Source organism: Eretmochelys imbricata, chromosome 24 (assembly GCF_965152235.1).
Source record: "Eretmochelys imbricata isolate rEreImb1 chromosome 24, rEreImb1.hap1, whole genome shotgun sequence".
In the NCBI taxonomy this organism is placed as follows: Eukaryota; Metazoa; Chordata; order Testudines; family Cheloniidae; genus Eretmochelys; species Eretmochelys imbricata.
The window spans coordinates 19,698,321-19,720,540 of record NC_135595.1 but is presented as its reverse complement, the minus strand read 5'-3'; the positions used below and the strand labels follow the sequence as shown (position 1 = coordinate 19,720,540).

At 51.2% G+C, this 22,220-nt stretch overlaps 1 protein-coding gene across 1 annotated transcript; it reads left to right on the top strand.

Moving 5' to 3' along the window:
• Positions 1-5,411: 5,411 nt before the first annotated feature.
• On the top strand, positions 5,412-10,004 carry LOC144279615 (phospholipase A2 inhibitor and Ly6/PLAUR domain-containing protein-like). The gene is made up of 5 exons (XM_077841192.1): positions 5,412-5,505; positions 6,988-7,104; positions 7,464-7,616; positions 7,803-7,946; positions 9,844-10,004. The coding sequence occupies exons 1-5, from the start codon at positions 5,412-5,414 to the stop codon at positions 10,002-10,004; spliced, it is 669 nt and encodes a 222-aa protein (XP_077697318.1).
• The last annotated feature ends 12,216 nt before the right edge of the window (positions 10,005-22,220 follow it).

Sequence of the window (22,220 nt, the reverse complement as noted above, 5' to 3'; positions counted from 1 at the left end):
CCAGGTACTAATACCTGTCTCAAGCCTCTCTCTATTCCCAGAGTTTTGGAACCCATGTCCCTTGCCTTGCGAGTGCTATTTAGTTGATGGTGAGTCCCTCCATCATAACAAAAGGCCAAGTATAGTTCCAAGCACAGTTCCCATAATCAGGGTAATAACAATTTATTCTTCCTGCCCCAATAACAGAGACACTGGGGATCCCACAACAGCCAAAGTGACCATTTTGGCAGTTATGGCCTCATTTTAGGTGGGGTTGTTGTGCCTATGCAAATGAGATCGGCCCCTGAAGTTTTTTTCCACAACTTGCCACACCTCACCACCAGATGTCAGGGTGGATGAAACTCCACGCCATATCTCCAAAGGTGACTTCAAAAGGGGTGTCCTCGTTGATAGTGTTCCAGCTGTGCGGGTGTTGTATTTCCACTAACCCCACCTCCCAGGAACCCGGGAGATCCAAGGGCTTCATAAGCCGTATTGTAAAGTTCAAGCTGGTGTTTTGGGGAAAAACTGCAGAGCTGGCGTTGCTGGGCAAAGTAATGTAAAACCCGCTGTCGCTCATCTTCTCTGTCTTTGTAGGAGGAATAACTTTTGTTTGTTTTTGTTGTTTGTTTGTTGTTTGTGTCTAAAGGTCACAGAGTTGAGAAGCTTTCACCCCGCTGTTAAACTTATCAGGCCACCCCAACCATTTCACCAGTAGTTGCTTTTTTCTCCCTTTTCCTTTCTCTGCTAGAATTTTTTCAATCCTGTAAATCCTGTCTCGTTTGGTGTTTACTTTTTGTAATTCTTCAGGGCAAAAAGATCCAGGAACTGTCTCACCCTCGTAGTCTTTTAATCGGTATACAGTCTCTGACCCCTGGTTAAGGCTTCATCCACTATGACTATCTCATCGGTAAATGTCTGTTCATAACCTTTTTCAAAAGCTCCTTTGGTTTTAGATAAAATAGCTCCACATCCTAGTTTTTAAAGTTCTGTTAAACCGCTCCACAACCCCTGCTTTGACTTCATTATTAGCAACAAAATGGGGAATGCCATGCCGTTTTAACAATCTGCTTAAGGGTTTGTTTAAAAATTCTTTCCCCCGATCGGTTTGTAATTTTTGAGGCACAGACCCTTCGCTAAAAATAGCTTGAAAGGCCTTGGATACCTCACCACTCGTCTTGTCTCTTAGGCCTAAGGCCCAGGCATTTTTGGATAGAATGTCTACCACTGTTAAGATGTACATAAAATTGCTGTTGTGTCTGGAGAACTGGTGCATATCCACCAAATCTGCCTGCCATTGCGCATCCACATCTGAAACAATGGTCTTGTTTCTTGTAAAACGTATTTGAGCCGCTTTGTGTAAAGTATAAGCATCCTGGTCTGAAAGCCAAGCTGTTACTTGTCTTCTATTTGAAGTTTTACTCTGCTTTTTGGCCACTTGAAAAAGAGGGTTCACCCCGCCAAAGCTCCCAGCTTCCCCGGGGGTGTAATATATTTTCTTTAACAGAGCCGCCTGTGGAGACATGACTGTTCCTGGTACCATCTTTTACTAACACAAGTGTGGGTGGGGGACAACATTCATATGAACACATCTAAATAAGTTTTATTAATCGCCTGGTTTAACACAACCTTTTACAACCGCCCGTAAAAATGGACGCCATGAGTCCTAACATGAGGGTGTCTGTGCTGGTTCACTCTTCCATTTTGTCCTTTTCCTCTTGAGATCTGTGTCTCAGACATGAGCAAAAACAGCTGATGCATGATACATTTACTCCCACGGGGCTACCGATGTGTAAGTTCTCAAAGGCCTCCAGAAAGGCACCATCGAGCTGTCGAGAGATTTTTTCAAAAAAGAAACAGCGTAAGCTCCCCACTGCTTGGTTTTTGATTTAAACAATCCCTGGTTCCTAGCCCCCCCATTACACACCCCCACCCCGACCCTCACTTCTTAAACATTCATTTACCTGAGCCACGTCTTTTTCATTCACTTTGTCCGCCCGTACCTCCCCCAAGCCGTGATCACCTTCCACCTCCAGGGGGGAGGACAACAAGAGGCCATCACGCTCATCGCGGTGCCTCACAAGCAGCCGGGTTTCGGGGTCGGTTTCCGGTGTGTCCGTCAATGGCTGGGCCAAAGGGTCCTCCTCAGAACTCTCGCTGATGTAGCGCTTTCTCCACACAAGTCCAAAGGCCCTCGGGGCTAAAACAAAGTCCGAAGTTCCCACGGTGGGGGTGAAGGAGTCCATGTTTCCATGATTTCTAAAACACGCGCTCTTGGTAAAAGACAGCCTCTTCTGCCCGACGCTGGGACTTATGGGGTGATGGTGCTGCGCTCTGACTGGCAGAGGGGTCACACACCCCTCATCTGGGTGGTTCACCCCATCCCAGAACCTGCCCTATTTTGGTCAAATCAGCTCTTGGGGTGGCCTGATTGGTAGACGTTGGTGGGAGGAGGAGTTGTTAGAGGGGTCACAAAAATCATTTCCGGATGGGTCACCCCGCCCCGGAACTCATCCTGATTGGTCAAATCTCCTCTTGGTCCTATCGGGACAAAACCCCTCCTGATTGGTAGAGGGTGGGAGGAGGAGTTGTTAGAGGGGTCACAAGACCCACTTGTGGAGAGGACACCCCGCCCCGGAACTCGCCCTGATTGGTCAAATCTCCTCTTGGGGGAAGCCCTACAGGGGCGAAACCTCTCCTGATTGGTAGAGGGAAGTGGGAGGAGTAGTTAGAGGGGTCACATGATATACCTTGCTTCCGGTCATGTGGCAGCCATGACCCTGGAAGGAATACCCCATGGGGCGGGACTTCCAGTGAAGGGGGCAGTGGTCCAGGGGTGGGGTTAAGGGGTCAAGGGGTGGGGTGAGTTTCACAAGACACACCTTGCTTCAGGTCTTGCGGCAGCCTTGACCCCGGAAGTAATACACCATGGGGTGGCACTTCCGGTGGGGTCAAGGGGTGGGACTAAGGGGTCAAGGGGCGGGGTCAGTGTTTGATTGACGGTAGGGCCCTCATACTACTGAGGTTACCTTTAGCATCTTAACCCTTTACAGGTGAGAGGATTTTTCCTCTGGACAGGAGGGATTGTAAAGGAGTTTACCCTTCCCTTTATATTTATGACAACAGGTAAAAGTGTTTTGCCTCTGGCCATGAGGGATTTTATAGCACTGAGGACAGAAAGGTGGTTCCCCTTCCCTTTATATTTATGACAGGTCCTTTCTTATGTTATTCTAAAAATACATAAGTGTCACGGCCACATTGTGATTGACAAATAGCTTCCTTTCTCATTTCCACCGTGTAATTATAAAATAACTCCACTGGGATATAAATATTGCTCTTACATTTCAGTGGATAGTACATAGAGCTGCACAAACAAGTCATTGTGTCAGGAAATTTTAGCTCGTACTGACTTCATTAGTGCTTTTTATCTGTCCTGTGGGAAAACGAGATAAACATTAAGATGAGCTGATTTACCCCCGGAAGACCTGTGTGTACCCCTGGGGTACACGGATCCCTGGCTGAGAACCACAGATCTCCACGAAGGCACAAGGGAATTGGCCTCAAGACACATTGGCATCATCTGATCAGCTAGTGTCCCATGCAGGATCTCCCATCTCCGGGCCCACCAGGATATCACGGGGCAGCCCCAGCCGATCTCGCAGGGGGCAGGTGTTTGCCAACCTTTCTGCAGAGAAGGACCTGGGGATTACAGTGGATGAGAAGCTGGCTATGAGACAGCAGGGTGGCCTTGTTGCCAAGAAGGCTAACGGCATTTTGGGCTGCATCAGTAGGAGCGTTGCCAGCAGATGGAGGGAAGTGATTATTCCCCGCTATTCGGCACTGGTGAGGCCACATCTGGAGTACTGGGTCCAGTTTTGGGCCCCCCACTACAGAAGGGATGTGGAGAAATTGGAGAGAGTCCAGCGGAGGGCAATGATGAGGGGGCTGGGGCACGTGACTTAGGAGGGGAGGCTGAGGGAACTGGGCTTCTTTTGTCTGCAGAAGAGAAGAGTGAGGGGGAATTTGATAGCAGCCTTCAACTACCTGAGGGGGGTTCAAAGAGGGTGGAGCTCGGCTGTTCTCAGTGGTGGCAGATGACAGAACGAGGAGCAATGGTCTCCAGTTGCAGTGGGGGAGGTCTAGGCTGGAGATCATGAAACACTATTTCACTAGGAGGGTGGTGAAGCGCTGCATTGGGTTCCCTAGGGAGGGGGTGGAATCTCCACCCTTTGAGGTGTTCTATGGTTCTCTAATTCTCTGAACCTGCCTGCCGTACCCACAGCCAGCTGCTTCATGGCTGCTCTGGTCCCTGCAGAAAATGCCCGACCACCATGTGGGCGCCCCAGCCCCTCTGCCTGCTGTCTGCTCTCCTGGTCACAGGGGAGTCCCATCTGTCCCCAGGCACAGGGAGCTAGGCACTGATGAGAAGCAGGAAACCTTTGGAAATCACAGACAAATCTCAGGAGGCAGGAAAAGCGTCCCCCACCCTTGTCATCCTGCTTGGAAATGTTCCCCTGCCCCCTGCGCTGAGATTCCTGAGATTCATCTACATTTGTTAGTCTCTAAGGTGCCACAAGTACTCCCGTTCTTTTTGGGGATACAGACTAACATGGCTGCTACTCTGAAATCTGACTCCTTGGCTGTATTCATGACTCCAAGTCTGACACCGCCTCCTTCTGCCTCAGTTTCCCTGTTTGTAAGGTGGGGATAATGTTCCCTTCCTCCCACCTGGGACCCTGGCAAAGGCAAGAGAAGGTATTTGGAGGTTGAAGTGATGTTTCCAGAGGAAAGCTCTGAAAAAAACCAAAGTGGACCAATTGGTTTTCTTTCTTTCGTCCTTCAATTCAAAACTTATGTTCACTGACTGAATTGAAACTCTCCCAAGCTCTGGACAGGAAAGAGTTAACGATCATGGGATCTCTTCAGCCAGCCCAGAGTTTTTGCATGCATGATGGAGGTGTGAAGCCATCAGTGGCAAGGGTGAACGATCACCAATCAAATTCGGAAGAAGAGAGTTGACAGGACAGGATGGTCCCGGGCTTTGGAGTCGACACTTTCCTGGTGCTTGCATTTCAGTGTAGAGTATATAGAGCAATATGAACAAGGGGTCGACAGTTTAGCTCGTACTGACTTCACTCATGCCTTAATGTGGCCGGTTGTAAATCGAGGCAAATATCTAGATGAGCTGATGTACCCCCGGAAGACCTGTGTGTACCCCTGGGGTATACGGACCCCTGTCTGAGAACCACTGATTTCCACTAATGCAAAAGGGAATTGGCCTCAGTACACATTGGCATCATCTGATCAGCCAGTGTCACATGCAGGGCTGTGAAATCTCCCATCTCCGGGTCCACCAGGATGTCATGGGGCAACCCAAGCTGATCCCCCAGGGGGCAGGTATTTGCCAACCTGCCTGATAAAACCACAGCCAGATGCTTCCTCGCTGTTCTGCTCACTGCAGTAAACACCCGGGCACCATGTGGGTGGCTCTGCCCCTCTGCCTGCTCTCCGCTCTCCTGGCCACAGGTGAGTCCCGTCCGTCCCCCGGCACAGGGAGCCGGAATTCACCTGGGGAACGTGCCGCTGTCGATGGCGGATTCTGGGCTCAGGATGGAATTTGTGGGTAAAACCAGCGAGAGGAAAACCCAGGGCCACGTCCCCCGGCTGACTCGGGGAGAGCAGGGATTGGAGCCTGGGACTCCCACAGCCCAGGCTAGGTGCCTGGCCAGGGGGTCAGAGTCCGTCCGTCCTTCCTTCTTCTCGTTCCTCCTCCAGCTCTCACCCAGGCTTGGGGTCATCCCGATGAGGAGCACCACCCCCATCCACATATAATCCCGCTTGGAAATGTTCCCCTGCCCACCAGCGCTGAGATTCCTGCCAGGACTCCTGGGTTCATCCCCCGGGTTTGAAAGGGGAATGGGGGTGCAACGGGTGGGGGCTGGGAGCCAGGACTTCTGGGCTCATTCCCCAGCTGTAGAAGCGGGCTGGGGTGTAGTGAGTTTGAGCAGAGACGGTTGCAAATCAGGACTCCCGAGTTCTGTCCGTGGCTCTGAAAGAGGAGTGGGGTCTCGTGGGTTAGAGTGGGCTGGGAGTCAGGAGTGAGGACTTCTCGGCTGTCTTCTTGGTTCCTGAATTGAACACATCTTTGTTCTACCTCAGTTTCCCTATTTCTTAGATGGGGAGAATATCACTTTGCTACCATCTAGGGACATAGAAGTGGCAGAGGAAGGCGTTCTGAGGTTTAATGGATGTTTCCACATGAAAGCTCTAAAAAAACCGAAGTGGGAAAATTTTTCTCTTTCTTTCTTTCTTTCTTAAAACTACCTGACGCTCACGTCATGAATTTAAAGGCCCCCACACTCTGGAGAGGAAAGAGTTGATGCTCCTGGGATCGCTAGCTGGAGGTGCACAGCCATCAATCCAAAGGCTTAAGAAGCATCAATCGTATTCTGAAAAAGAGAATTGGCAGGATCAGCGATGAAAAGTGGGCTGAAGTCAAGTGTGGCTGAGCTGACGTAACTCTGAGAGCAGAGAGTGACAGCGGGGTGTGTGTGTGTGTGTGTGTGAAAGGTTCACCGCAAAGCCAGGCAGAAACCCCTCCGCAGAGCAGCCGAAGTCTTGTTTTTCTGTCTACACAGACGTGTGGGGTTTGTTCGCAGGCACAAGCTGCACCCCAGATAGCCACGTCAGAAGATGAAAATGTATTCTAGCCACAGACACTCAGGCAGCAAACAGACTTGTCTGCAGTGTTGAGTCAGATACAAATGACCAGCTAGCAAGATGCCTTTCCCCATCCGGAGAGTTAAATGGAACTGGGCAGAACTGCTGCAAAAGCAGGTGGCATTTCTCCAAGATCTGCCTGCCCACACATTCAGTGAGGAGGCATTGGTGGTAACAACTCCCACAGCGCCACCTCTTGGTTCCTGGTGGTATTTCGCCCACGGGCACTGCCTGGGGAGGGGTGGGGAGCCGGGGTTTGTACTGAGAAGGGATTTTTCCAACCTCCAGGGAGCGCTCTGCAATGCGAGGTGTGTGCGTCCAGAGAGCAATCGTGCTCCGGCCCCCTGCAGCCCTGCGCCCCCTCGGAAGGGACCTGCATCACCGTCGTGGCAGAGATCAGGCTGGGTGAGTGAAAGAAGATTTCTACTAAGTGTAGACACCATTGTTCTCCTGAAGCCAGGGGTCGAACCCAGGAGTCCTGGCTCCCAGCCCCTCCCCCTACTCTAACCAATAGTCTCCACTCCTCTCCAGGAGCAGGGACTGCTCAGTCTGGAAAGATAATGTCATAGACGGGGGACGGGATGAGATGGGGAATTGCAGTGGGTGACAGTGGGGCCTGGGTCAGACAGAAGAGAGGATTTTATCGGGGGTCGGAAGGAAGATGAGATTAGTTGGGGGTGGGGTGGATGGAACAAAAGGGGAGGATGGAGCAGCTGGGGGTCCATTGGGGAGCTCAGAGGTGATTCTCTGTTTCCCTTCCACAGAGGGATCCTCCTTGTCCTACACGGGTAAATCGTGCCTGGAGCCCAAGAACTGTGAGCCCGGCCCCTTCTCGCTGACCTACGCGCACAATGTCACCGTGCGGGTGAACATCGCCTGCTGTGACACCGACGGCTGCAACGCCGGGGCCATCCCAGGTGCGTGTCTGCTGCAAACCTAGAGCCCTACTCCGGCCACACCTGCCTGGAGATAACCCAGGAGTCCTGGCTCCCAGCCCCCCTGCTCTAACCACTAGACCCCACTCCCTTCCCCGAGCTGGGATCGAGCCCAATATGTGGTGACTCCCCACCCCTGGCTGACTGTGTGTGTCTGACTGTTCTCAGTGCCAACTGTGAGCTCCGTCCACAACGGCCGGCAGTGCCTGACACTTTTCAATGTGGAGCCTTTTCACAGGCAGGGGAGTGGGATGTTGGCTTGCACCGGTGCCGAGGACCATTGTGTTGACGAATCTGGGCGATTAACAGTGGGTAAGTCCTCCAGATGGGGATGGGAGGGAGATTCCCAAACCTGAGCCATTCTGTTTGGTGACAAATCTGAGGAACTGTCCCAGATTGAGGAGTCATTACAGGAGTTTTTCCAAAAAATTGATAAATTAAACAGGAATAAGTCACCAGGACCAGATGGGATTCGCCCAAGAGTTCGGAAGGAACTCAAATTTCAAATTATAGAATGACTAACTGTGGTTTGTAACCTACCATTTAAATCAGCTTCTGTCCGAACTGGCTGGAGGATGGCTAATGACACACCAGTTTCGAAAAAGGGCTCCAGAGGTGATCCCGGCAACTACAGGCCAATAAGTCTGACTTCAGTACAGGGCAAACTCATTGAAACTAGAGGAAAGAAGAGAACTGTCAGCCACATAGATGAACATAATTTGTTGGGGAAGGGTCAACATGGTTTCGGTAAAGGGAAATCACGCCTCACCAATGTACTAGAATTCTCTGAGGGGATCAACAAGCGTTTGGACAAGGGGGATCCCGTGGATATAGTGTACTTAGATTTTCAGAAAGCGTCCCTCACCAAAGGCTCTTAAGCAAAGTGAGCTGTCATGCGATAAAATCCTCTCATGGCTCAGTAACTGGTTAAAAGATAGGGAAAAAAGGGTAGGAAGAAATGGTCAGTTTTCAGAATGGAGAGAGATAAATAGTGGGAGTCCCCCAGGGATCTGCACTGGGCCCAGTCCTATTCACCATATTCCAAAATGTTCTGGAAAAAGGGGTAAATAGTGAGGTGGCAAAATTTGCAGAAGATACAAACCTACTCAAGATAGTGAAGTCCAAAGGAGATTGCGAAGAGGTACTAAAGGGTCTCTCAGAACAGGGTGACTGGGCAACAAAACGGCAGATGAAATTCAATGTTGATGAATGCAAAGTAATGCACATGGGCAAATGTAATCCCAGGTAGACATATACAATGATGGGTCGAATTTACCACTCAAGAAAGATCTTGGAGTCATTGTGGAGAGTTCTCTGAAATCATCCAGTCATGTGCAGCGGCTGTGAAGAAAGCGAACAGAATGCTGGGAATCATTAAGTAAGGGACAGAGAATAAGACAGACAATAGCATGTTGCCTCTGTATAAATCCATGGGATGCCCACAACTTGAACACTGCGTGCGGATGTGGTCGCCCCATCTCAAAAAAGAGATATTGGAATTGGAAAAGCTTCAGAAAATGCCAACCAAAATGATGAGGGGGATGGAACGGCTGCCATATGAAGAGAGATTAATAAGAGTAGGACGTTTCACCTTGGAAAAGAGACGGCTAAGGGGGAATATGATCGAGGGCTAGAGAAGGTTGGAGGGTGTGGAGGAAGTAAATAAGTAAGTGTTATTTACTCCTCCTAACATAAGAACGAGGGGTCACCACAGGCAGCAGGTTTAAAACAAACCAAACTTCACACAATGCACAGTCAACCTGTGGAACTCCTTGCCAGAGGATGTTTTGAAGGCCAAGACTATAACAGGGTTCAAACAGGAACTAGAGAAGTTCCTGGAGGACAGGTCCATCTGTGGCTATAGCCAGGATTGGCAGAGAAGGTGGCCCCAGCCTCTGTTTGCCCAGGAGCTGGGAATGGGCGACAGGGGATGGATCACTGGATGATTCCCTGTTCTGTTCATTCCCTCTGGGGCACCTGGCATTGGCCAGAGGATACTGGGCTAGATGGACCTTTGGTGTGACCCAGGGGGGCCATTCCTCTGTTATGTTCTCACGTTGTTCCAGGCCCCTGCTCTGAGCACTAGACCCCACTCTGCCTGCAGAGCCGGGTGCAGTTATGCTGGGAGGGGAGTGTGTGAGAAACCACATGGGGGTCGGGGGAGGGGGGATGTGGGAGCCCCTTATTACGTCTCTCTCCCCCTGTCCAGGTGGCATCACTGTGATGAAGATTGCGGCTGGATGTGCCTCCCCTGGCGCTTGGAGGAAGAGAGTGGGGGAGAGGAAATACGTCCAGTGTGTGGGGGATTGGCTGATCCGGGCCAAGTGCTACCCAGCTCCCAGGGCCGGCGGGGGCATCGGGGAGCCCTGAGCCCCGGCCTGGCATCCTCCCCTTCTGCTGTGTGCCGGGCTGCAGTGAACCTCCCTTCAGCAGCCACCAGCTGCTGCTTCTCTTTCGGGGGGATTGCGGGTCCCTTTTGTGCATTGGCTGAATCAAGCGAGTTCTGGGGAAAGCACCCCCCTTGCTCCTTGTCCCCTGACCGCGCCCTACCGGCCCCCCCCGTCCCTATCTGTGCACAAGTGATGCTAGCAGGAAGAGAACCCGAGAGTCCTGACTCCCAGTACCCCACCCTGTAACCCACCAGAGCCCACTTCCTTCTGAAAGCCAGGGATAGAGTCCAGGAGTCCTGGCTCCCAAGCCCCCTGCTCTAACCACTGGACCCCTCTCCCCTTGCAGGGCCAGGGAATGGAACCCAGGAGTCCTGCCTAGACCCCCTCCCGGAAGGCAAGGCCCATGGCTGGGGGAAAGGCACCAGCGGGCTAAGCTCCCCTGGGGAAGGAGGGCTGTGGGAAGGAGAGGCCGTGGCTCACCCAGCTGTCCAGGCGGGCGGGAACGCCCTGGAGGGGAGCAATGTCCTTCTAGGTTGATTTTGCAGGGCTCAGTTCGTCCCGCTCTCTGGGGCGGCTCCACTGGGAGTGCCGGGCTCAAGGAGGGTGTCAGGCAACAGGGCAGATCCCCCCAGCCGGTGGTGATCTGTGAGGAGATTTCACCCAGCGTGAACTCCTGGATCGCTGCCCCCGTCTGACCCCGGAGTCACAGCCAGTCCCCTCAGATACTCTCAGACAAGCTGGACTTTGTGAGGAAAGGTCACGTACACCCCAAACCAGCCCACCCAGGTTGTCCCCTGCCCCAGGAGACCGGTCACTTACCCCAGAGCCACGGGACCCCAGATCCTACACCAAAGGCAACGCTGGCAGCCAGGTCTGTAGGAATCTCACTAAAGGTTCATGAGCCAAGGAAAGGGAATGAGGGTCACGAGGGGTTAAAGCCGGTAAAATTCATACCCAGGTGAGTCGTAGTCTGTAATTCCAAATGGTGGCGGTGATGGGAGAAACTGCCATTTTCCCAAGTCTTTTCAGGTGCCCCCAGACGGTCTCCAGGGCTCCCCGCTTTGCATCCCGTTCTGGTCCCTGTAAGAGTCCAGCCGGCCCAGCGAGGCAGGATCCTTCCCTGAATGCATCCTTACAGCTTCTTCTCCCAGAGAACAAGCTGGCAGGGCCCCCAGCCACTTGGGCTTTGCATTCGATGGGGGGAGGGAGGAACGCGGCGGTCAGCACACACGATGGCCCCTGCCTTTGGGGTCAGCACTTTTCTGGTGCTAAAGTTCCTCCTTAGCATCCCTCCGGCATCTCTGCTGGGTCAGTGAGTCCCAGGGCTGTGCTCAGGGTGAATGGTTGTTACTCCGCTAAAACAGCAGATGGGGAAGAGAAAACCATACCACGGCCCATTGGTTTTCATGAAATCGAAACTCCAAACACACTGTTCTACCTTCGCCATGCCTTTGATCTAGGCCAGCGGCTCTCGACCTTTCCAGACAGCTGTACCCCTTGCGGGAGTCTGATGTGTCTTGGGTACCCCAAATTTCCCCTCACTTAAAAACGACTTGCTCACAAAACCAGCCATAAAAATGCACAGTGTCACGGCCATGCTGCTGCTGACAAGCTGCTTCCTTTCTCATTTCCGCCATTATAAAATAACTCGGTGGGAACGCAGGACAAATCCTGCACTGGCATTTCAGTGTCGAGTATATAGAGCAATATGAACAAGGGGTCGACAGTTTAGCTCGTACTGACTTCACTCGTGCCTTAATGCGGCCGGTTGTAAAACGAGGCAAACATGAAGATGAGCTGATGTTCCCCCCGGAAGACCTGTGTGTACCCCTGGGGTACATGGACCCCTGGCTGAGAACCACTGATCTGCACTAATGCACAAGGGAATTGGCCTCAAGACACATTGGTATCATCTGATCAGCCAGTGTCCCATGCAGGGTTGTGAAATCTCCCATCTCCGGGCCAACCAGGATGTCACGGGGCAGCCCCAGCCGATCCCCCAGGGGGCAGGTATTCGGCAACCTTTCCACAGAGAAGGACCTGGGGATTACAGTGGATGAGAAGCTGGCTATGAGAGAGCAGGGTGGCCTTGTTGCCAAGAAGGCCAAAGGCATTTTGAGCTGCATCAGTAGGAGCGTTGCCAGCAGATGGAGGGAAGTGATTGTTCCCCTCTATTCGGCACTGGTGAGGCCACATCTGGAGTACTGGGTCCAGTTTTGGGCCCCCACTACAGAAGGGATGTGGAAAAATTGGAGAGAGTCCAGCGGAGGGCAAGGAAAATGATGAGGGGGCTGGGGCACGTGACTTAGGAGGGGAGGCTGAGGGAACTGGGCTTCTTTCGTCTGCAGAAGAGAAGAGTGAGGGGTGATTTTATAGCAGCCTTCAACTACCTGAGGGGGTTTCCAAAGAGGATGGAGCTCGGCTGTTCTCAGTGGTGGCAGATGACAGAACGAGGAGCAATGGTCTCCAGTTGCTGGGGGGGAGGTCTAGGCTGGAGATTAGGAAACACTATTTCAATAGGAGTGTGATGAAGCGCTGCATTGGGTTTCCTAGGGAGGGGGTTGAATCTCCATCCTTTGAGGTGTTTAAGACCCAGCTTGCCACAGCCCTGGCTGGGATGAATTACTTGGGGTTGGTCCTGCTTGGAGCAGGGGTTGGACTAGATACCTCCTGAGCTCTCTTCCAACCCTGATCTTCTATGGTTCTCTGAGTCTCTGAACCTGCCTGCCGTACCCACAGCCAGCTGCTTCATCGCTGCTCTGGTCACTGCAGAAAATGCCCGGCCACCGTGTGGGCGCCCCTGCCCCTCTGCCTGCTGTCTGCAGGGAGTGGGGGTCTCTTCTGGGGTGTATGTACCCCACGCTGGCCCAGCGAGCGCAGGGAGAAAAGGGCTGAGCAGCGGGAGGGGTTTGCAGATTCCTGGGCACAGGGACTGGCGTGAGGGCCGCGCTGAGCTGCGTGAGCCGGGACCGAGCCATGCTTGGCCAGGAGGGGACACTGTTGCACCATCGCACTGACTCACATGGTCTGTTTTCTGGGAGCCAGGACTCCTGGGTTCTATCCCCAGGTCAGGGACGGGGTGGGTCTAGAATAGGCTGGAAGCCAGCAGCAATTAGGACTCCTTGCTTAGGAGAACAGGAGTTCTTGTGGCACCTTAGAGACTAACCAATTCATATGAATTGGTTAGTCTCGAAGGTGACACAAGTACTCCCGTTCTTTCTGGGGATACAGACTAACACGGCTGCTACTCTGAAATCTGACTCCTTGGCTGTATTCGTGGCTCTGAGTCTGACACTGCCTCTTTCTGCCTCAGTTTCCCTGTTTATAAGATGGGGATAATGTTCCCTTCCTCCCACCTGGGACCCTGGCAAAGGCAGGAGAAGGCTTTTGGAGGTTGAAGTGATGTTTCCAGAGGAAAGCTCTGGAAAATACCAAAGTGGACCAATTGGTTTTCTCTCTTTCGTCTTTCAATTAAAAACTTATGTTCACTGACTGAATTGAAACTTTCCCAAGCTCTGGACAGGAAAGAGTTAAGGATCATGGGATCTCTTCAGCCAGCCCAGAGTTTTTGCATGCACGATGGAGGTGTGAAGCCATCAGTGGCAAGGGTGAACGATCACCAATCAAATTCGGAAGAAGAGAGTTGACAGGACAGGATGGTCCCCGGCTTTGGAGTCGACACTTTTCTGGTGCTAAAGTTCTTCATTAGCATCGCCGGGTGTCTTTGCTGGGTCAGTGAGTCCCAGGGCTGTGCTCAGGGTGAATGTTTGTTCCTCCGTTAAAACAGCAGACGGGGAAGGGAAAACCATACAACAGTCCATTGGTTTTAATGAAATCGAAACACCAAACACACTGTTCTACCTTAGACAATGGCATAACATTCTTTTTCACTGACTGACCAGTTGCTTTCCCTCTCAGACAGTTTTTTGGTGAGAAACACTACAGGGTGGAATTCTTGATCAGGTCCTTTCTGCATTAAAACTGCTCCCACACCACGCTCGGACGCATCTGTGGTTACTAGGAACAGTTTGTCAAAGTCTGGGGCCCTTAGTACAGGGTCAGACATGAGTGTCGCTTTAAGCTGGTTAAAGGCCTCCTGACACTTTTTGGTCCACTGAACAGCGTTCGGCTGTTTCTTTTTGGTTAGGTCTGTCAGCGGGGTGGCGATTTGGCTGTATTGCGGTACAAATTGTCTGTAATAACCAGCCAAGCCTAAGAAGGATTGAACCTGTTTCTTTGACTTTGGGACAGGCCATTTTTGGATCGCATCCACTTTGGCTTGTAGGGGGCTGATAGTTCCTTGACCCACCTGGTGTCCAAGGTAAGTCACACTGTTTAGGCCTATTTGACACTTCTTAGCCTTAACAGTTAGTCCTGCCTCCCTTATGCACTCAAGGACTTTTTGTAGATGTTCCAGGTGTTCTGCCCAGGAATCCGAAAATATGGCCACATCATCAAGGTAGGCGACTGCATATTCTCCTAATCCCGCTAGGAGACCATCTACAAGTCTTTGGAAGGTGGCGGGTGCATTTTGCAGACCGAAAGGGTGGACATTAAATTCATACAGCCCGAGACGTGTGATGAAGGCTGAGCTTTCCTTGGTGGATTCATCTAGCGGTACCTGCCAGTACCCCTTGGTTAAGTCCAAGGTAGAGATGAACTGGGCCCGCCCCAGTTTCTCTAATAGTTCATCTGTGCGTGGCATCGGATAGTTGTCTGGGCGAGTTACAGCATTTAGCTTATGATAGTCCACACAAAAACGTATCTTCCCATCTGGTTTGGGAACTAGAACCACTGGAGATGCCCATGCACTCTGTAACATATCCTGGATCTCCCGGTCTATAGCAGTTTTAGCTTGAGGAGACACCCGGTAAGGTTGGACTTTAATTGGGTGAGCATTACCTGTGTCAATGGAGTGGTATGCCCGTTCAGTCAGTCCTGGGGTGGATGAGAATGTCGACGCGTAGCTAGTGCACAGCTCCTTGGTCTGCTGTCGCTGCATACGCCCAAGGGTCATGGAGAGGTTCACCTCTTCCACACCACCAACAGTTTTCCCTTCGTAATAGACACCTTCAGGCCACTCAGCGTCGTCTCCTCCCTGGGCTGTAAACTGACAAAGCTTTAATTCTCTGGAATAAAAGGGCTTTAGAGAATTAATATGGTACACCTTAGCTTTCGGTTGGAGGTGGGGAATGCTATGAGGTAATTAACAGCTCCCAGGAGCTCCTGGACCATGAATGGCCTTTCCCATGATGCTTCCATTTTATGGGCCTGGAGCGCCTTTAAGACCATGACCTGGTCCCCTACTTTGAAGGAACGCTCTCTGACATGTTTATCACACCAGGCTTTTTGCTCTTTTTGAGCATCCTGTAAGTTTTCTTTAGCAAGGGCTAAAGAGGTTCGGAGGGTGTTTTGTAGGTTGGTTACAAAGTCCAGAATGTTAGTTCCTGGAGAAGGTGTAAATCCCTCCCATTGCTGCTTCACCGACTGTAATGGCCCCTTAACTTCACAGCCATATACAAGTTCAAATGGGGAAAACCCTAAACTGGGATGTGGTACAGCTCTGTAGGCAAAGAGCAACTGCTGCAACACTAGGTCCCAATCATTGGAGTGCTCATTTACGAATTTACGTATCATGGCCCCCAAAGTCCCATTAAACTTCTCCACCATGCCGTTTGTTTGATGGTGGTAAGGAGTGGCAACTAAGTGATTTACCCCATGAGCTTCCCAGAGGTTTTCCACAGTTCCTGCCAGGAAATTAGTCCCTGCACCTGTGAGGATGTCGGAGGGCCAACCTACCCTGGCAAAAATGTCTGCTAGTGCCTGGCACACACTTTTAGCCCTGGGGTTGCTTAGAGCCCCTGCTTCCGGCCATCGGGTGGCAAAATCCATGAAAGTCCGTCTGTACTGCTTCCCTCTGGGTGTCTTTTTCAGAAAAGGACCCAGAATATCCACAGCTACTCACTGAAATGGAACTTCAATGATGGGGAGTGGTTGGAGAGGGGCTTTGACCTGGTCTTGGGGTTTTCCCACTCTTTGGCATCCTTCACAAGACCGGACATAGGTAGAAACATCCTTGCCCATTCCCTCCCAGTGGAATGGCCCCCCAAAAACGGTCTTTGGTCCTGTTCAGCCCAGCATTGCCACTAGGGTGATCATGGGCTAAGCTCAAGAGCTTGGCCCGGTATTTAGTTGGACCTACCAACTGTCTCTGAGGATGCCAGTCTTCCTGGTGTCCACCAGAAAGAGTTTCTTTGTATAAAAGTCCTCTTTCTACAACAAATCTGGATCGATTAGAAGAGCTGAGAGGCGGTGCGTTGCTCGGTGCCGCCGTCCAAGCTCTCTGGAGGCTTTAATCCGCTTTCTGTTCGGTCTGGAACTGTTCCCTTGATGCTGGAGACAACAGTTCCTCATTGGATTGTGGACCTAGGCTTGGTCCCTCTGGAAGCGATGTAGGGGATGGGGCTGTTTCCGTTGACTGTGAACCGCTCTCCGCTGGGACACTATGTTGGGGTTCAGGCTCTGGCTGAGTCTCTTGTGTAGGGTTAAGGGCTGCTGCCGGTTCAGGTTCGGTGGGGCCCTCTGGTGTTGGGGTTGCAAGTACTGGATTCAGTGCTGGCAATGGGTGTGGTGCTGGTTGTTCCTCTGGTTCCGGTTCTGGGACTGGTTCCGTCTGGGTCTCTGGGACTGGATCCACTACTGTTGTTGCAGACATTGGCCTGGGGTCCAGGTCCATCACCTCTGACCGGGTCCTGATAGAAGTTTCCTGAACAGAGCTAGGCCTCACGGCTTGTTTAGCCTGGCTGCGGGTGACCATTCCCACCCTCTTGGCCCGCTTCACATGATTGGCCAAGTCTTCCCCCAACAGCATGGGGATGGGATTATCATCATCTACTGCAAAAGTCCACATTCCTGACCAGCCCTGGTACTGGACAGGGAACTTGGCTGTAGGCAAGTTGAAAGAGTGGGACTTGAAGGGTTGAATCGTCACTTGGATCTCTGGGTTGATTAAATTGGGGTCCACTAAGGAAGCATGGATAGCTGACACTTGTGCTCCGGTGTCCCTCCACACGGTGACCTTCTTCCCGCCCACACTCACAGTTTCCCTCCACTCCAAGGGTATCTGGGAGGTATCTGGGCCTGCGGATCTTTGGTGTGATTCTGGTGCAATGAACTGTAATCTGTTGGGGTTCTTGGGGCGGTTGGCCTTTACATGCCCCAGCTCATTACATTTAAAACATCGTCCAGCTGACGGGTCACTGGGGTGAGGCGGGTTGCTGGAGAACGGGGTGGTGGGACGATAAGGTGTCTGGAGGGTTCTTTGGGAGGTAGGTGGGGCCTTGGGCGGCCCCCGGTAATAGGGTGTGGTCTGGGGTTGTCCCTTCTGGTCTCCACTCCAACTGCAACCAGTTTTCTTCTTCTCTGCTACCTCCACCCATCTGGCTCCAATCTCACCTGCTTCGATTACAGTTTTGGGTTTCGCATCTAGTATGTATCTTTCTATTTCCTCAGGAACACCCTCTAAGAATTGTTCCATTTGCATTAGGAAGGGCAAATTTACTGGAGATTCAACACTTGCTCCTGATATTCAGGCATTCCAATGTTTCACAATGTGGTAGGCATGTCGGGTAAATGACACGTCTGGTTTCCACCTTAGGGCTCTGAACCTCCGACGAGAATGCTTGGGTGTTATCCCCATTCTGACTATCGCCTTGGATTTAAACAGTTCATACTCGTTCATGTGTTCTTTAGGCATTTCAGCCGCCACCTCAGCTAATTGTCCACTGAGCTGCGGCCTCAGCTGTACCATGTATTGGTCTGTAGGGATGCTGTACCCAAGGCAGGGCCTTTTGAAGTTTTCTAAGAAGGCCTCGGTATCATCGCCTGCCTTGTAGGTGGGGAACTTTCTGGGATGGGAAGTGGTACCTGGAGAAGGATTGCTAGGGTTTGTTGGTATATTCTGCTGAGTCTTTACCTTCTCCATCTCCAGTTCATGCTTCCTCTCTTTTTCCTTCTCCTCCTCCACATGCTTCCTTGCCTCCATTTCCCTCCTGTGGGCAGCCTCCTGTACCTCCTTCTCCAGCCGCATGAGTTCTATCTGTCTTTCATGTTCCTTTTGTTTTTCCTCAGCCTGAAATCTGGCTAATTCCAGCGTTTCTTGAGCCGTGGATTCTGTCATCCAAACCTCTCCGTTTTTAACTAACTTTACACCCGAGGTTTGGAAATAAACAAACAAACAAAACTTGGCTGTAAAATTTTGCTGTGCTGGAATAGGATACCTATTCTCTGATAGTGATTGTCAGCCTACAGAAAAAGACAATTCCCTTTGTCTCTGCTCTGGCCCCAAATCAAAGCAAAAAACCTCCAACTACTTGGAAACCTGCTTATCAGCAGCCCCAAAGGAAAAAAAATTTTGTGTTCAAAGCTGTGCTCCTTCTAAAAAGAAATCAAAATCCTAAAAAAACCCCCAAACCCTGCCACTTTTGTCTCCAGGCAAATGGGTAGAACACCCCCCCCCAATTTAGTTTTAGGGGGAAAAAACCTCAGGTTTTCGAAGACTGTGAATTTCCCTGCAGGAGATTAACTACTCTGCCTCCAGGCAAAGAAAACCTGCAATTCACAAAGATAATCCCCTTTTGTCTCTGCTCTGGCTCCAAAGCAGAGAAAAAACTAGTTGCTTTCAGTTGGACCTCCTTTCCAGCAGCCCCAAAGGAAAAAAAAATATTTCCTTTTTAAAATCCGTTTTTCTGGTTCAAAAAAATCTCAAATTGATCTCAAAATGATTTCAGGTTAATCCCACCACTCTGCCACCATGTCAAGGTTCCTTCCCCACTCTGAACTCTAGGGTACAGATGTGGGGACCTGCATGAAAATCTCCTAAGCTTACTTTCCCCAAGGTACAAATTAATTTTGTCCTTTGCCCCTAGATTTCTACTGCCACCACCAAACTTTAACTGGGTTTACTGGGAAACGTAGTTTGGACACGTCTTTCCCCCCAAATCCTACCAACCCTTGCACCCCACTTCCTGGGGAAGGTTTGGTAAAAATCCTCACCAATTTGCATAGGTGACCACAGACCCAAACCCTTGGATCTTAGAACAATGAAAAAGCATTGAGTTTCCTTACAAGAAGACTTTTAATAGAAGTAGAAAAGAATCACCTCTGTAAAATCAGGATGGCAAATACCTTACAGGGGAATTAGATTCAAAACAGAGAGAATCCCTCTTGGCAAAACCTTAAGTTACAAAAAGACACACAGACAGGAATATCCATTCTATTCAGCACAGCTATTTTCTCAGCCATTTAAATAAATCATAACCTAACACATACCTAGCTAGATTACTTACTAAGTTCTAATAGTCCATTCCTGTTCTGTCCCCAGAAAAAGCATCACACAGACAGACACAGACCCTTTGTTTTTCTCTTTCCTCCCAGCTTTTGAAAGTATCTTATCTCCTCATTGCTCATTTTGGTCAGGTGCCAGCGAGGTTACCTTTAGCTTTTTAACCCTTTACAGGTGAGAGGATTTTTCCTCTGGAGAGGAGGGATTATAAAGGAGTTTACCCTTCCCTTTCTATTTATGACAACAGGTGAAAGTGTTTTGCCACTGGCCATGGGGGATTTTATAGCACCGGGGACAGAAAAGTGGTTCCCCTTCCCTTTATATTTATGACAGGTCCTTTCTTATGTTATTATAAAAAATACATAAGTGTTACGGCCACATTGTGACTGACAAATAGCTTCCTTTCTCAGTTCCACCGTGTAATGATAAGATAACTCCACTGGGATATAAATATTGTTCTTACAGTTCAGTGGATAGTACATAGAGCTGCACAAACAAGTCATTGTGTCAGGAAATTTTAGCTCGTACTGACTTCACTAGTGCTTTATATCTGGCCTGTTGTAAAATGAGGCAAACATCAAGATAAGCTAATGTACCCCCTGGAAGACCTGTGCGTACCCCTGGAGTACACAGACCCCTGGCTGAGAACCACAGATCTCCACTAACGCACAAGGGAATTGGCCTCAAGACACATTGCATCACCTGATCAGCCAAAGTCACATGCAGGGTTGTGAAATCTCCCATCTCCGGGTCCACCAGGATGTCATGGGGCAGCCCCAGCCGATCGCCCAGGGGGCAGGTATTTGCCATCCTGCCGGATAAAACCACAGCCAGATGCTTCCTCGCTGTTCTGCTCACTGCAGCTAACATCCAGGCACCATGTGGGTGGCTCTGCCCCTCTGCCTGCTGTCCGCTCTCCTGGCCACAGGTGAGTCCCGTCCGTCCCCGGGGACAGGGAGCCGGGTGATGCGGTCGGGAATTCACTTGGGGAAAGTGCTGCTGTCGATGGTGGATTCTGGGGTCAGGATGGAATTTGTGGGTAAAACCAGCAAGAGGAAAACCCGGAGCCACGTCCCCCGGCTGACTCGGGGAGAGCAGGGATTGGAGCCTGGGATGCCCACAGCCCACGCTAGGGCCTGGCCAGCGGGTCTGAGTCCGTCTGTCCTTCCTTCTTCTCGTTCCTCCTCCAGCTCTCGCCCGAGCTTGGGGTCATCCCGATGAGGAGCAGCACCCCCGTCCACATGTCATCCTGCCTAGAAATGTTCCCCTGCCTGTCAGCGCTGAGATTCCTGCCAGGACTCCTGGCTTCATTCCCCGGGTTTGAAAGGGGAATGGGGGTGCAACAGGTGGGGGCTGGGAGCCAGGACTTCTGGGCTCATTCCCCAGCTGTAGAAGCGGGCTGGGGTGTAGTGAGTTTGAGCGGAGATGGCTGCAAATCAGGACTCCCGGGTTCTGTCCGTGGCTCTGAAAGAGGAGTGGGATCTCGTGGGTTAGAGTGGGCTGGGAGTCAGGAGTGAGGACTTCTCAGCTGTCTTCTTGGTTCTAACCCTGAACTGAACACATCTTTTTTCTACCTCAGTTTCCATATTTCTTTGATAGGGATAATATAACTTTGCAACCATCTAGGGACATAGAAGGGCAGGGGAAGGTGTTCTGAGGTTTAATTGATGTTTCCACATGAAAGCTCTAAAAAAACCAAAGTGGGAAAATCTTTCTTTCTTTCTTTCTTTCTTTCTTCTTAAAACTACCTTACGCTCACGTAATGAATTAAAGGCCCCCACGCTCTGGAGAGGAAAGAGTTGATGCTCCTGGGATCACTGGCTGGAGGTGCACAGCCATCTATCCAAAGGCTTAACAAGCGTCAATCGTATTCTGAAGAAGCGATGAAAAGTGGGCTGAAGTTGAGTGTGGCTGAGCTGACGTAACTCTGAGAGGCAGAGGCCTGGAGCAGAGAGTGACAGCGGGGTGTGTGTGTGTGTGAATGTGTGTGTGTGTGAAAGGTTCACCGCAAAGCCAGGCAGAAACACCTCTTCAGAGCAGCCGAATTCTTTTTTTTCTGTCTACACAGACGAGTGGGGTTTGTTCGCAGGCACAAGCTGCACCCCAGATAGCCACGTCAGCAGCTGAAAATGTATTCTAGCCACAGACACTCAGGCAGCAAACAGACTTGTCTGCAGTGTTGAGTCAGATACAAATGACCAGCTAGCAAGATGCCTTTCCCCATCCGGAGAGTTAAATGGAACTGGGCAGAACTGCTGCAAAAGCAGGTGGCATTTCTCCAAGATCTGCCTGCCCACACGTTCAGTGAGGAGGCATTGGTGGTAACAACTCCCACAGCGCCACCTCTTGGTTCCTGCTGGTATTTCGCCCACGGGCACTGCCTGGGGAGGGGTGGGGAGCCGGGGTTTGTACTGAGAAGGGATTTTTCCAACCTCCAGGGAGCGCTCTGCAATGCGAGGTGTGTGCGTCCAGAGAGCTATCGTGCTCCGGCCCCCTGCAGCCCTGCGCCCCCTTGGAAGGGACCTGCGTCACCGTCGTGGCAGAGATGAGGCTGGGTGAGTGAAAGAAGATTTCTACTAAGTGTAGACACCATTGTCCTCCTGAAGCCAGGGGTCGAACCCAGGAGTCCTGGCTCCCAGCCCCTCCCCCTACTCTAACCAATAGACTCCACTCCTCTCCAGGAGCAGGGACTGCTCCGTCTGGAAAGGTAATGTCATAGACGGGGGATGGGATGAGATGGGAATTGCAGTGGGTGGCTGTGGGGCCTGGATCAGACAGAAGAGAGGATTTTATTGGGGGTCGGGGGGAAGATGAGATTAGTTGGGGGTGGGGTGGATGGAAAAAAAAGGGGAG